The sequence below is a fragment of the Dama dama genome, chromosome 18 (assembly GCF_033118175.1).
Source record: "Dama dama isolate Ldn47 chromosome 18, ASM3311817v1, whole genome shotgun sequence".
Lineage (NCBI taxonomy): Eukaryota > Metazoa > Chordata > Mammalia > Artiodactyla > Cervidae > Dama > Dama dama.
Genome location: NC_083698.1, coordinates 60844778 through 60860991, shown reverse-complemented (window position 1 = coordinate 60860991; position 16214 = coordinate 60844778). Strand labels below are relative to the sequence as shown.

Sequence of the window (16214 nt, the reverse complement as noted above, 5' to 3'; positions counted from 1 at the left end):
ACTTTAAATGTTAAACACAATGTGCCGAAAACCCAGTTTTTACTTTTCATTTGTTTCCTACCCAAACGGTTTCATTATAGGTTTATCATAATATATTGTCTTTCTTAGAACTCATTCAATAACATCACTTCTAATTCACTTTTTCTCTTATCTATAGATACTTAAATGTACAGAATTGCTGCATTAAATTTAAAGAAGTTTTACTACTTATTAGAGTGGAGCTTTAGGAACAAAGTTTAAGAAGCATATATTACTTTTAAAACATGGACACAGACATACCCATGGAGAGATAAGTCCCATAGAAGGCCCACCAACTTGGCCTAATTTAACGAATATATAATACACTAAAGAGTAAATTAAAATGTATTTATATGATTAAAATATTTTCTGATATTAAAATTATGAAGAATGATTTGATATTCTTACATTGTCATCAAAATCCATGAAGTTGGACACTACTTTAACATTTGGGTAATATACACCAGCTTGACGGATAACCTCCTCCAGCACATCACCGATACCAGCCGAAAATATGAACACAGGAATACCGTATTGTTGCAGCTTATCAAAGAAATTCTCATATCCTTCCCTGTAAGATGGAGGTGGGAATTGAGTGTTAAAGAGCAAGATATATCTCCTTTTCACCTAGATGTTAAAAAAGTGAAATAGTTCTACTTGGTTCAATGGCTTATTTATATTCTCATTTCAAAATACTACCAAAGAGGGCTGCTATTGATGTCTATGATGATACTAATACAAGTTTTTCAGTCTGGTTAACTTTTTATCCTACTTTCAATAAATTCTAAGTACATATTAGATGATTTTAGACTTACTTGGAATATGGACATAAATCTACATTTAACAGCAAGTAGATGAACCACACCTTGAAAAACCCACAAACGGTGAGCTAGAAGACCTCCTGCTTGTCATCTTGTTCATCTATTCCCTATTATAGGAAAAGCAGAGTGGCAGGAACTCAGCTGTATTCTCTTTACATCTGGCATCTCTCTTACCTAAGATCTGGCAGCTACAGGTAATGTCTTGATCCTAAAATCAAAACTCATTTCACTCTTAATGGACTATAGATTAAGCTGCCTACAAAGGAATACTTACTAGCTGTCCTCACACTCTTTCTGACAATTTAATGCTTTCCTCCTTAGAAGCAGATCACCTTAAAATGTAGCATCATCAAAAAAAGAAAAATACAGCATCATCATATTTGTCTATTGAGTTGAAACATTTAAGAGGTGGTAAAGAGTACTGAAATTAGCTTAAAAATATTGATATAATTCATGATTACAAATGTTCTTATTATCTGCTAAAACATATTCACCCTTCCTGGAAATAGTAGTTTTCAAGGGAGTTTGTGAATTCAGAAAACAGATCATGTAACAGAAACAATTATAAGCTTAAAATCCTTTTCAAGTTGATTTATAAACTTTCCTTTCATAATCATGTCTTTCAAAAGTATTTTGCTAAAATATTTCAAAATGGTCTTTGTTTCATAAGTTTTTAAGTTAGTCTTGAAATTATCTGTTATTCTAAATTCCTTATCTCACCAAGTGGCATATTTTGGATATGTTTTTGTATATAACATTTTGTTACAGATTATATTAATTAAAAAACACGTGAATAAATACATGACAATAGTTCAAGTCTGTAGACAATTAACAACAAAACATCTGAGAAACTTACTTGAGCATAATGTCAGATTCTTCCACAATTTCTTTAAGTTTGGCTTTCGGTAAAGCCTGTTCAACAAGCAAGCTATGTGATTTGGTATACCTGGAAAGTATAAAGAGAATGTCAAATTATCAAAGAAAAGGAGATATCAATTAAGGCAAATTAAGACTATTATTGGATCATCGAAAAAGCAAGAGAGTTCCAGAAAAACATCTATTTCTGCTTTATTGACTATGCCAAAGCCTTTGAGTGTGTGGATCACAATAAACTGTGGAAAATTCCAAAAGAGATGGGAATACCAGACCACCTGACCTGCCTCTTGAGAAACCTATATGCAGGTCAGGAAGCAACAGTTAGTACTGGACATGGGACAACAGACTGGTTCCAAATAGGAAAAGGAGTATGTCAAGGCTGTATATTGTCACCCTGCTTATTTAACTTATATGCAGAGTTCATCATGAGAAATACTGGGCTGGAAGAAGCACAAGCTGGAATCAAGATTGCCAGGAGAAATATCAATAACCACAGATATGCAGATGATACCACCCTTATGGCAGAAAGTGAAGAACTAAAGAGCCTCTTGATGAAAGTGAAAGAGGAGAGTGAAAAAGTTGGCTTAAAGCTCAACATTCAGAAAACTAAGATCATGGCATCCAGTCCCATCACTTCATGGCAAATAGATGGGGAAACAGTGGAAACAGTGGTTGACTTAATTTTTTTGGGCTCCAAAATCACTGTAGATGGTGATTGCAGCCATGAAATTAAAAGACACTTCCTCCTTGGAAGGAAAGTTATGACCAACCTAGACAGCATATTAAAAAGCAGAGACATTACTTTGTCAACAAAGGTCCGTCTAGTCAAGGCTATGGTTTTTCCAGTAGTCATATATGGATGTGAGAGTTGGACTATAAGGAAAGCTAAGCACCAAAGAATTGATGCTTTGGAACTATGGTGTTGGAGAAGACTCTTGAGAGTCCCTTGGACTGCAAGGAGATACAACCAGTCCATCCTAAAGGATATCAGTCCTGGGTGTTCATTGGAAAGACTGATGCTGAAGCTGAAACTCCAATACTTTGGCCACCTGATGTGAAGAGCTGACTCATTTGAAAAGACCCTGATGCTGGGAAGGGTTGAGGGCAGGAGAAGAAGGGGAGAACAGAGGATGAGATGGTTGGATGGCATCACCGACTCAATGGACAAGAGTTTGGGTAAACTCCGGGAGTTGCTGATGGACAGGGAGGCCTGGCGTGCTGCAGTCCATGGCGTTGCAAAGAGTCGGACACCACTGAGCGACTGAACTGAACTGAACTGAAGACTATTATCTTTATTAAAAATGTTCTTTTGCATGAGAAAAAAAGTACTTCATTCATTGCAATTTTAAATTTAAATTTTAGAGATTTAAGTTCATCACTAATGAATGTATAGCCCATGTGTCTCAAAATGTGATATGCATGTTCTTATCATATTTCCCAGTTCTCAAACTCTGGTTTAGTTTTAATATGTTAATTAGAAAATGAAAGGATACTAGTTGTAAATCTTTCTTTAGTCTACAGAGAAGAACTGAATTGAAGCTAGGGAGGCATAATCACTTCTCTGATGGTAGTAAGAATGAACAGCAAAGCCATTTTTTCCCACCTGTTTGTGATCTAAATTTTCATGAGTAGCCTAAATTGCCTAGTGAGAAACAGAAAATTTTTGCTATGCAAAGTTTTATATATAGGTGCTCTGTAATTACATAAAACCACCTATAATTATAGCATCTCAGTATAATAAGCCTTCAGAACCTCTCTAGCTGATATCTAAAAATCCAGCTATAATATTCCTAGGTGACCCTCTTCTCTGCATCAGCTCCCATCTTTTTAGTGAGCTCATTCTCCCAGTGGTATAAGCTTATACCATTGCTAGAAAAGTCTAATTGATGAACAGTCCTTTCTTTCATCATGTTGAAATAAGTTGGTATAAGCCTTCCAAGTCTAGATTCAGTTCTTTTTGTGCACAGGCAAGTAAAGTAAATAATCTCTTTTCAGTGCTTCATACCATAGATACTGATTAAGTGTGCAAGGTTAGGTAATGGGATTATGAAGACCAGTAACATCATTCCTGTTCTCTTAAACTCCAAAACCATAAGTTGTTGCCTCTCAAATCAAAGCATCATCTCTATTCCTTGAAATCTTCCTCAAATGGGATGGCTTTAATTCCTCTGATTATCTTAGCGGACTCCTATGACACAGACTAAGTTTGTCAACATTTATTTTAATAGCATTCTCCCTGGACTCAACACAATGCTTTCACTGTGATTTGCTTGGAATGCTGCAATTTCAATTAATACGACCAACATCAGAGGTACACTTCTCAGTAACTATGTCATCTGCTGGCTCCAACTGAGTTCAGAGTTAACTTAAATCCTAATTCTTTTTCTTTGCATATTCAGCCACATACACTTTAAAAAAATTGTTTTTAATTTAAGGCTTGAGGGTATGATTTTAAATTTATTCCCACTGATCTTCATCTTAACAAAACAAATTCTAGATTGGTGCAGTGATTAGAGAATCAGAGTTCATGCTGTCATATTTAATCACTGCTCTAACTCACTGGCTAATTTATGAATCTATATATACAGTACAGAGGAAAAATAAACCATTAGTTGTAACTGTAATGTTATTTTATATTTTTAACCCTCCTATCACCCAATGCACACTTACCATTCTACTATATAAGGGTACTTCTCTTCTATAGTAAGAACAGGATCAACTTCAATAGCATAGTATTTTTCCTTTAGTTGTAGTAACTAGAAATAAGTGAATAATTTAATCATTAAGATTACAGAGTTGTCATTAAGATGCTCAGTCTAAGAGAAAATAAAACAATGTAAACAAGTGTTTTCTGCACACTGCTTTATATGGTGAAGATCATGCCTAGCCAATGCATATATCCATTGAAGTGATTTCTGTTGATCTTAGTTTACATGTAACTAAACATATCTACAAGAAGTTACCTTTCTTTTTTTAAATACCTCAGGTCAGTAATTCAGTGAAACCAATAATCAAATTATCACTACAAAAAAAATCTTTTGTTCTCCTATGAAAGTATTAAATTTGATTCATATTTGGAGTCTTATTTGTTAAAATAGACATAGGTAGATACCTACTCAAGTAAAACAGAGAACTGAGGCAGTTTCCTATCAATTTAAGGGAAAAAAATACATAAAACCACAGTACTTTTTTCTATTTTTGTTTGCAAGGCTTGTGGAACTTAGTTCCCCAACCAGGGACTAAACCTGTGACCCTTCCATTGGAAGCACAGAATCCTAAACATTGGACCACCAGGGAATTTCCATCACAATATTTTTGTTTTAATTCCCCAGTTAATGTAAGGACATGAGACTATTTTGGTAATCAATTTAAAAGTTTCTCATGAAAGTTTTATTATTAAAAAGTTATTATTAACTTTTTTTGTTAAAATAAGTTGGGAGCATATAATCCATACAATAAGCCTAAGATCTATTGAGTGTTTACTCTGTGCCAGATATGGCTATAAGAACTTTTGCATCTATTCTTGTTTGTGTGAATGAACCTGAAAAAATTCTCAGCAAAAAGGGTAATGACGTCTTTGAGTAACCCTGGATTATAGTTAGTCTTTACCTTTTCTCGACATTCATCTGTGATTAGCTTACAGTTGTCAATGACATCTAAAGAAAGAAAGCAAACTAGGCATTAAAAAAATACTCTGAACTATATGCAATATCCAGGGATAAACCACAATGGAAAATAATACTAAAAAGAATATATATATATGTGTATAACTGAGTACTTTGCTGTGGAGAAGAAATTAACATAACACTGTAAATCAACTGTACTTTAATTAAAAGATAAAAAAAGAAAATAAATACTCTGATTGATGCTACCAGTAATATAAATAACTTACTATGGTTAACTTAAATGCCAGGTCAAGAAGCATGATCATTACAACTTCTGGTCTTAGTGTTAGAATCCACATGGCATTCCTAGAAAATCTAATGATTTTAAAATCTAAACCTTAGATCTGAAGCTTTTCCCCAACATTTGGGACTACTAAATTAGAAATTTTCCAGAGAAAAGTTATTGGGCCAAAGGGTGTAATTTTTAGTGGTTTTTAAAATAAATTTATCAATGATTTCTCAAATTACACATGTTCCAACAGTAAGAAAGAGAGGGCTAATATCCCTGGTTGTCAGGTTGAGGAGTACTATTTTAAAAATTCACTGCTAAGTTTGGAAAACAAAAAAGGTGTATTATTCCAGCAATACATTTTAAGTTGCTATTTATTTAGTAACTCACTCTTTTACTTATCAATGACACAAAAATTTAGTAATATTCCTAGAAAACACAAAGTATTTGATAAATCTATTTCTTTAGGCTACTTCAAAGTTTAAATTCATTTAAATATTTTCTGAATAAATACACCACATTTGGAGAGAAAATTTCAGAAGTCTTCATTCCTCTTGCAACCAAAACCGTACAGGAAAACAGCCATTTATGTAACATGGGGAAAACAAATCCTCAAAATATAATAAAAAAAGAAGGCCCCTCTCACTTTCAATGTCCACAAAGAAGAAAAAAACACAAGCAATCTCAGATAACATAGGCTAAAAAATGAACCTAATGATTATTTTTGTGAATCTATTTATGATTGCCACACTTACTATGACATGATGGGCATCTTTTTCCTTTGTAGGAAAATCGACTCAATGTCATATCAAAGTCTGTTATTATCTATAAGAAAAGGGGAAAAGGCATTATGAAATCACAGCTACCAAGGCCAGACACTTAATGCATATTTTCTAGAGGAATGAGACTCCTCTAGAGTGTTCTATCCCTGCCCTCCACTGGAGGTTATTCTGTCTCCACTGAGTTTTCTAAAGTAGTTCATATGTCAAGTCTTGAGAATTTCCTTAACTACAGGGTGAACCTTAAGTACCCCAGCACAGTCACCAAATAAAATCTGACTGATCAGTATAGGAATTTGAAACTGCAGGTAATACGGTTACTATTTCTGATAGCAATAAAACATTGCACAATTTCAACCTACTTGGTCAATGTACAAAAATGCAGTGGAAATAAACTATGCCATGCTTTTAGTTAATGAAACTGTACATTCTTGATTTGTCTATTTAAATAAACTAAACAATGAATGAATGAATGATACACAGCAATAGTTTACCAGCTGTTGAAACTTAAGAGACTGAGCTAAATATTTTTTTCGAAATGTTTAAAAAAGGGAATAAGTTTTTAGTGAATATCCAGATTATTTAACTTACATGTAAAACATTCCTTTAAAAAAAGAATTAGAAAAATTAGCTATCTCCTAATAGTTACACATTACTTTGACTACTATGATTTATTATATTAAAAGAACACCTTGAAACTGTCCACAATTTAAAGATTATTAATCATATTGTTAATCAATTTACTTAAGATGGTTTAATACTTAATGCATAGCACTAGTTAGCTGAGCACTTAATATTAAAGAAAAGCTAAAATTATTTTAAGGTTATTAACTTTTGTTTGTTTCCAGTGGGGTATTCTGCATATTTTAGACCAATTCCAGATACATCTCTTAGATTTTACATTCCAAAAGGACAGGCAAAGCTTGTCTATCTAAGCTTTCTTTATTCAGATTGTAGCAAGACATAAAATGAATGAGTCTGCTTGAACATGAAAAATAGAGGTTTAATGCTAAAGGCTTCTTGATAATGATTCACCTGAAGTTTAGCAGCTCCTCCTTTGATAAGACCACAGATAATTTCTTCTACTCTTGATGGGTTCTTGATGTGAACTGAATTTTTCTGGATTTCTGGCATCTAAGAATCAAAGAAATGAATTAACTATTTTAAATTTCTTTTTCCCCAGGTTTCTTTGATACCAAGCAGAGTAATATAAAAAGCTTATATTATTTAAAGATATAAAAGTGTCGAGGCATTATTTTAGAAAAGCAAACCACCATAACAAAATGCCATTTATATAGCCAAAAAATTTTAAAGCACATCAGTTATTTACATCTAGAAGATTAAGACAAAACTACATTTTAAATACATTATCATAAAATGCAATTTTTCTAATTATAAAAGTCATGCATGTTCACAACAGAAAAAAACAGAAGTATAAAAAAGAAAAATTGCCTGTAATTCTACTGCCCAAAGCTAAACAAGTGTTTTAATGTTTTCCATTATTTTCATTTCTATGACTGCAACATGCATGTATATGCACATAGTTTATCTCATTCACATTATATACTTTTGCATCTGGCTTCCTGAAATTAATATCAATGTATTTAATTTGAAAGGCTGCTTTAAGATCTTTACTCCTTTATTGTACTATACCCCCCAAAACTTCATTCATCTTGACATAAATTTTACAATGGATTTATTCCAAATTAAGATTACTACTACATACCAGGCCACCTGGGCTGAGGCTGCTACTTAGGCTGGTTTATGCAGGCTTCAGTTTTGCTCAACAGTTTAACGTTATGCAAACAGCTTATTTTTTCTACCATATCACAGAGAGAATGAAACTGATCAGAGTAAAAGTAGCACCAGCATGGTACTCTTATAGCACAAGAGGACTGGGGGAAGGAAACTACGAATCATTTAATGGTCAGCTCCAAGTATAAAAAGACAATAACTGAACCTCAAATTAAGATTCTACAGTGGCTTGTATCCAGTAAACTTTATTTTATATTCTATTATTATACATGTGTTATCTCCAATATTAACATATTTCATGTGTGTTATGGACACAGTTATGAAAAATTCCCCAGGCCTTTTATCTCTGCTATAAGAGAATCTGACCAGGTAAATCTGTCAGGTCCCATGCTGTCCCTATATAATGGACAAAATCAGAAAATCAGAAAGAAGTTAATATGTCTTCCTGAGATTGGAGGATGAATACAGAAGTGGAGAGGAAACAGAAGTAGGAACATTACATTTTTCTTCATGAATGAAAGGCCTGAATTTATAATACACTTAATTTCAAAAAGCCATATTTTTTAAATAGGGTAGGAGGATAACCTGTAATACAATTAACCTTCATACAGTGATTCTTTTAACTTAAATGGACTTTAAGGTGTTTCAAAAGAAAAAAGGTTATTTAAATCATCTAAATAAATGCAAGATCAAGCAAGTCAATCCTAAAGGAAATGTGTCCTGAATATTCACTGGAAGGACTGATGCTGAAGCTGAAACTCCAAAATTATGGCTACCTGATGTGAAAAACTGACTCCTTGGAAAAGACCCTGATGCTGGGAAAGACTGAAGTCAGGAGGAGAAGGAGACGACAGAGGATGAAATGGTTAGATGGCATCACCGACTCGATGGACATGAGTCTGACCAAGCTCCAGGAGCTGGTGATGGACAGGGAAGCCTGGTGTGCTGCAGTTCATGAGGCTGCAAAGACTTGGATATGACTGAGCGACTGAGCTGAACTGAACTAAATCACTATTTATTTTATTGTGATTTTTTAAACAGATGAGAAAAATCAGTAGGCACGTGCTCCTATATTCCTTTTTTTTCATTCACTAACACCCACTCATTTGTTTTATAAATACTTACCATGTGTCTACTTTGTCAGACATAAGAAGCTAGGGATACGATGCTCATACTGTTTTCCTGTTGAATTTTAGGAATTACTGCTGTCACTTCTGATGCTCCCTTACAAATACCTTAGCAAGTAAATTGATCCCCTGATCAAATTCTGCTCTTACATCTGCCTTAACTGGCAGATGCATAATAAACAGCATATGCTTTATTCAATAACTAACCCATTACTGAAAGCAACAGAGGGTATATGTCACTTACTCTATTTTCACCAAAAAAATGAGACATTTTGTTTTAGTGTGTCCATACTAAGGAAGATGTCCTGCCTCAAGCAAATCACATCCTACAATACATTTGATTTTAAAAAGCCATATTTAAACAGGACTTCTAATTAGGCTGGTTTCTGCTAGGCTATCAACTATTAGATTGGTTTATTTTACAGTGAAAATAAAGAGAACCAGTGGCGAGAGGCGTTCATATTCCTGCTTCTGCACAACATATAACCATTCATTTTCAGTAGTAGTGAACACCCAAACAGTACCACAGTGAAATAAGAGTGATAAAGACAGATGAAAGGGCAGCTACTGTTTCCAGAGAACACAAGAGGGGTGAGGACACAGGTGTAAGAATTATAAAAATTATATTTGCCTTGGATTATACAGTAAAATACCATATCTCCCCTTTTCACAGTACACATATAATATTGCTGAAGTATATGATGAATACTTCTCAAAAACTTGAGACATTAGACGTTTAGACATTTTACTCATTTTAGCACACAGCCTAAGAAATGGGATTTACTGTGTGAAATGTATCAGTGGATATCAGAGGATCAGAACATTATGAAGCAGACTACAGGAGTATGCACTTCATCACCTGTCACATACTTCTGTTACCCCCTCAAATCCCTCCCTCATAGTCCTCTTGGACACAATACACCCACCTGTTTGGTGGTACATAAAATAATGATACTTGAAATTTGAAGGGCAAGTTATTTAAATTGTTTGAAAACGTCCCAGTTTGATTATAATACAATGCTATGAAAAATAAATAAGGGACTAAAAATTTCCATCATTTATGAGCAAAAGAAAACAAATTCATTTTATAAGGTCATAATATAAAATGCTGGGGAAGGAGCAAAGCTTTCCTGACAAGAATCAGGGTATTCTGGCTGACAAGAGCCTAAGCTGAATCAATGCTAAAGATAACTAAGGAAAACCTAAAATATACTTATTCTGGCTAATCTTAAATATACTGTACTTGTACAGATGAAATGAACTCCTAATTACTAGTCTACTTCCACATTCAGAAGGCATGATTTCTAAAGAAATTGATTTCAAAGTTATACAGTTTTGTTTACAGTATTTGTGAACAAATAATGTGATTATTTGATTAGATTATTTGATATTATCTTGTGGCTACACTGAGACAATATACTGCCTGGTAGTCACAGAACTGTCCTAATGACGTCTACCTGTGTATTTCTAATCATAGCTCACATAAGAATGAGTTTGAATTACTTAAGAACCTCTGTCTGAAGCTCTCAGTGGAAATATTTTTCGTTTGTTTTCCAATGGTCAAATATGGTACAAACAGAAGTCTTTATTACGGGTACAAAGGAGTGGGCAGTACAATTTTTGTGTGAGGACATAAAAAGTATAGATTTTTAAAGCCACCTATGCAGACTGGTACATTTTTTTCACTGACACACCTAGATGATTCTTGCTTTATTTTGAAGATTAAGCACTGCTAAATTTGACTGATAGCCATCTCTCCTGCCTAGCCTGTCTCCACATTAAAGTAGTGTAGGTGAGATTCTTTGCTTCATTTACCATATAGTCATTAAGTGTAAGGCACTCTCTTAAGCAACCCTGTAAGAGATACAGAAGTTTGAGTAAGAGATACATCTTATACTCAAATGCATCTTCTCTACCATGGATTGTAACACAAGTAATCCAAATAATAAAAGCATTGTCAAGATGTCTGTATACAATACAAGAGAAACAGAAGAAACTAAGGTTACTTCTGCTGGGGTCAAAGGAGGGAGACCCATGGAGCTGGGCTTCTGGAGAGAAGCAGGATTTGGGTGTGCTGAGACTGGGGAAGAGTCAAAGTACAGGGTCTAATGTGGGAAAAGGATAAATAGCTCTGTTTTTCTAGAACTCGAGGGTACAGCTGGCAACTTAAAAAGATGTTATCAATTTTTTAGAAGAGCACACCAAAGGTAAAAATTATACAAATTCAGACTATAATAAAAATTATTTAAACATGTATCATCTCAAAGGCTTGTTTTCCTTCCACAGTGCTTTTGTAAGTTAACCACATTGCTGGGCTATGCTGTGCTGTGCTTAGCCTCTCACTTGTGTTCCACTCTGCAACCCCATGGGCCGTAGCCTGCCAAGCTCCTCTGTCCATGGGGATTCTCCAGGCAAGAATACTGGAGTGGGTTACCATGCCCTCCTCCAGGGGATCTTCCTGACCCAGGAATCGAACTGGGGTCTCCTGCATTGCAGGTGGATTCTTTACCAGCTGAGCTGGTATCAGGGAAGGTATCAGGGAAGCCCCAACTACACTGCAACTTGCTTCTTAAGCAGACACATGGTAGACCCTGGTAACAACAAATTATATGGTAGGATTTTTTATATCACTTGTATTCATTTTCGGAAAAAAACAAAATCAACTCAAGCAAGAAAATGAGTTTAGACTGACATAATTCAGAGATATTTATGCTCAGTATCAGTAAATCAAATACCAATCATGCAATGGATGCAAAGGTCATGTTCAAGTATTAGATTGAACCATATAAAACTGCCAACATTGGACTGTTATTTCATGTATTAAAGAATCAGCAATTTCATACGCTTCATCCTAAGAGCTCTAAGTACACTGCTGACAAGCTTTATCAGCACTCTGAGTAAATTTTAACCTCCCATCACACACTGGATGAGGAAAGTTAAATGAAACAAGAGATTTACTAATGGTGACACAAAGCTGCTTGCACGCCAAGTTCTGGTTTATAGGTTCAAACCAGAAAAAGAAAATTAGAAAAAGCATGAAAAAATAGAGAAAAGGAAGAACAAAAAGAACAGAAAGAGAAAATAAGAAAGAGATCATGGAGCAGCTGCCCTCTTTAAAAGAGAGAAAGAAATAGTGATTTTTAAAATTTTGTGACTGAATAAAGATGGACATAATTTCCCCCACATTTACAAATAAATCCTACTTACATAAAACAATAATAGAGGAGACTGACGTTCACTGGGTGCTTACCATGTGCTTTTAAGTGCTTTATATATATACCTTTTCATTAAATATGCATCAGGACATTTCAATTATAAGATGAATAAGGTCAAAGGATATAATGTATAACATGGTGATTATTACTATTATATAATTGAAATTTACTCCAAAGGTAGAACTCAAATATTCTCCGAAAAAAAAAGGTATGTTTGTGAGGTCATGGACATGGTAACTAAAGGGGGTAAACTTTCACAATGTATACTCATATCAAATAATCACATTGGACACTTTAAGTAGCTTATAATTTTATTGGTTAATTACATCTTAATAAAGCTGGGAAAAGATACGAATAAGGACAACAGAAGACTGGTGGTTTCATGTGCATTTCTTTTTTAGTATATGTGCTGCCGAAGCGAGCACTCATGTGCATTTCTTAAAGGTGAGATGGTTGCCTGCATTCAAGGATGTCACTGCTAATAAGGACTGAGTTAAGATCTGAAGCCACTTCTGAAGCCAAACCCTATATTTTCCCTACCTCATCCTAATGTGTATAATGCAATGAAAGCTACTGCTGTTCAAAAAGTTTTTAAAAATTAGTTAAATGCTCGTCATTTTAATTCAGAGGCCTAAGATAAAAGATCACATGTTGTATGATGTAACTGTGCTGTTACTGAGCAAGGAAAATTTAGCACAAAAAAGGAATGGGGTAATCATTTTATCTGCTGAAAAACATTTTAATGCACATTATATTTCAAGCAAAAAAAATTCCAAGGAAATTCAACAAGTATTTGAAGTTCTGTTGCGTGTCTAACATTGTGAAGAAAGGTCTGTGTAAAGTTACAGTCCCTTAATTAATTATCTGATTAAAGACAGAGGTAAGAGTGGTGCAGATTCACCATTAATAGAACTGGAAACAGTCAAATACCCACCATTTTCACATGTACGGCAGAGTCTTGATTAAGCATTTCTTGATTATCCAATCTTCTGGATTTTCCCAGGTGATGTCACAGTAAAAGAGAGAGAAAAAAGGTACATGTGACACACAGACATTTCAGGCTCTTCCTGTATGTTAATACACTTTTGGTTTGACTGAAATACTAAGTTACTGAAGGCAGCTTTTTTCTTTCCTAAGAAGCTCAGCAAAGATTTTACTCTATCTCACAAAGTTTTGGGCTAAAAATTTTGTACGGAGAACTTGCAGCTCTCCTATAAGAACTTATATGGTTTAATAAGATTTGAATAAAGAGTTAAAGTGAAGTATATATTTGGAAAAAAATGTTTTATTGCATGAGCACTTTATCAACATCTTCTCTACATGTAAGGATGAAGTTTGTGGGAAAATCATGCATTATTAATCCTGAATCAGTGAAGAAATATACAAACAGAATGTAAGGAGAAACATAATCCACAGAAGTCAGATTTATTCTTCAACTTTTTCATATTAAAATCTTTAATTTTGTGAAAAGCTGTGACTAAGATTTGACTTGTGTTTGAATCTAGCATAGTATCTGGCACAAAATAGGTTAAGTGATAGTGTTTAACTGAATGATCATTTAAGGGTTTTGGGTAAGACATCTTATTATACTAAGTTTCATTTTTGCAGTATAAATCTTAAGGGAAATTATTTATTTTTGCTCCTCAAATGACTCTACTTTCTTTATTCTAGGTAAGCAAAATTTTATAATGAAAGCACTATTTAAACAGGGTAAGTTAGCTGAGAGGAAAAAACTGACTTTTTCTTAGACTCTGGTAACAGAAGTTGAACATTAGATGAATGTTCTTTATAATTAAAACATGTGTAGCAGATATAAAAAAATTCTGAAATTCTAAAACCCTTTCCCTATTCCACTTAAAGTACATAAAATTGGGAAATATCTTACTTGAAAAAGTGTTTCCCACCCCTCTCAGAAGGGCTGCTAGTAAGTCGATGATCTTATAATTGATGGCATCTTAGAGTTGATAAACAATATTTAAATAGTAGGATACCTCCATTTTTTCACATGTGAAAAATATTGTCATTGAAATTGCCTAGCAAGTCTGTTTCTTCATTTAGGGAATCCAAACTATAAACTATGAAATGCTTATGGCTTTTCTTCAATGTTTAATATCTGAAAAGGGTTTCTAGGTTTCTCAGAAGGCACTATTTAAATAAAACCATTTTATTAGCTTGAAAAAAAAGAAAGAGAATGTGAAAAAGTACAGTGACGCTTTAAAAAAAAAAATTACATATTCTGACACATTTGAAAAACCTAAAAGAAACAATTCAAGCAGTGAAGAATACATTTTACTATCTGGGAATCTAAAATCTTTGGTTAGGTGTAGCCCAGCAGACCCAATCCCTCTCTACTCTCCATCCTCAACTATGGCTCTTTTTGGAGCTTTCATTCATGTTCAGCAGAAAAGGAAAGGGAGAAAAAAAAAAGCCAGTGTCAGTAGGTAAGAAAGTTAATCATCTTTCTCATGACCTCCATTAATTTTATTTAAACAAAATACAAATTAAACAAAGAGTTATCAGAAATTTGATTTGATAATAAGTAAAAAGGCCAACTTTAGGACTAAGCAAACCTAAATAGCTTACTAGATACTACATAAATCTCAAGTGACAATATTTCATTCTTCCTAGTCCTCAATGGCAATCTGACCAGAATTTATTCTTTTTTTTTTTTTTTTTCAGAATTTATTCTTATTCAAAGATAATCTCACACAAGTGATACTCTAGTCCTAATAGAAAAATCACTATCATTACAGAAGTGTACCGACTAAGGTATAAATGTCAGCATTCCGGCAGTACTCTAAGGAAGACACTGAAAATTAGGGCAGAGTATTTTTAAACCAATAGGCTTGTAAACCTATACTTGGTATATAAAGTTCTGGCTTACTTTGCCAGCAGTCATCTGTTGCAGATGCTTCAAGAGAAGAGTTGCTGAAAAAAACAAATCGAGTGCAGAAGACTTGTTCAAATATAGAAAATATTACCCTTGAACTATGAACTTCTAAGAAAGTTTTGAAGTTTCAAAGTATTGGGAATCTTTAAATGTGGACTGGAAAATGTGGAAACTGGAAAAAAAATTACTTTGTGTTCTTTTGCTATGAGTTTAAGGTCTCTACTGTAACAGTGTTCGTTACAAGGAATATGTAGGACAAGGCTAAAGACTGAAGCGAGAGGTAAGAAGAACTTCACTTGCATAGCATAAACTTGAGAACTGACAAGTTTTAGCTATTGTGGTATTTCATTCTGAGATGAATATTTTTACCCCTTGAAATTATTTATAAATCAATGAAAATTTCTGTATCAAGTGAAACATTTGATTTGCCTTTATACAGTTTTAAAGTATCTGAATGCAAATTGAATACTTTTAAAGGCCCTTTTGACTGTCTTAGAGTAAAGCGAAAAAATATTAAAATTTATTGATATTATTAGCTTAAAAAGCTGTGATTCTGCTTTAAGTATGCTACTTTCAGAAACATTTAAACTATACAATAAAGTAATGAAATTTTGAACGATAAACTGTATACTACTTATATTAAGGTATGTATTACTACAATATGGACAGGGTATCAGCAACAGTCCTAAAAATCTTACTGCATATCTCTGGCAACATACATTACTTGTCCTAAGCTTGGGTTTTTAATAATAACACTTAGGGTGATCAGCACATGGAAGATCGAACTATAAATTCATTATTTGTAAAACATTATAAAATCAGTTTCTTGGAGGGCATTT

The 16214-nt window shown here is 33.7% G+C and overlaps 1 protein-coding gene across 4 annotated transcripts in view; it reads right to left on the bottom strand.

The window, feature by feature from the left end:
* NT5C3A (5'-nucleotidase, cytosolic IIIA) overlaps positions 1 to 16214 on the bottom strand; it is a 38785-nt gene that overhangs the window by 1584 nt on the left and 20987 nt on the right. For 2 of the 4 annotated variants that reach the window (XM_061165404.1, XM_061165403.1), the window contains exons 2-8: positions 13420 to 13474; positions 7424 to 7522; positions 6365 to 6434; positions 5325 to 5371; positions 4386 to 4471; positions 1696 to 1785; positions 427 to 589 (exon numbers count right to left, since the gene is read on the bottom strand). In XM_061165404.1, coding sequence (XP_061021387.1) covers positions 427 to 589; positions 1696 to 1785; positions 4386 to 4471; positions 5325 to 5371; positions 6365 to 6434; positions 7424 to 7522; positions 13420 to 13455 — 591 coding nt within the window. In that variant the 5' untranslated portion in view covers positions 13456 to 13474. The remainder of the gene's footprint in view (positions 1 to 426; positions 590 to 1695; positions 1786 to 4385; positions 4472 to 5324; positions 5372 to 6364; positions 6435 to 7423; positions 7523 to 13419; positions 13475 to 16214) is intronic. The other 2 variants (XM_061165405.1, XM_061165402.1) reach the window with 1 other exon arrangement.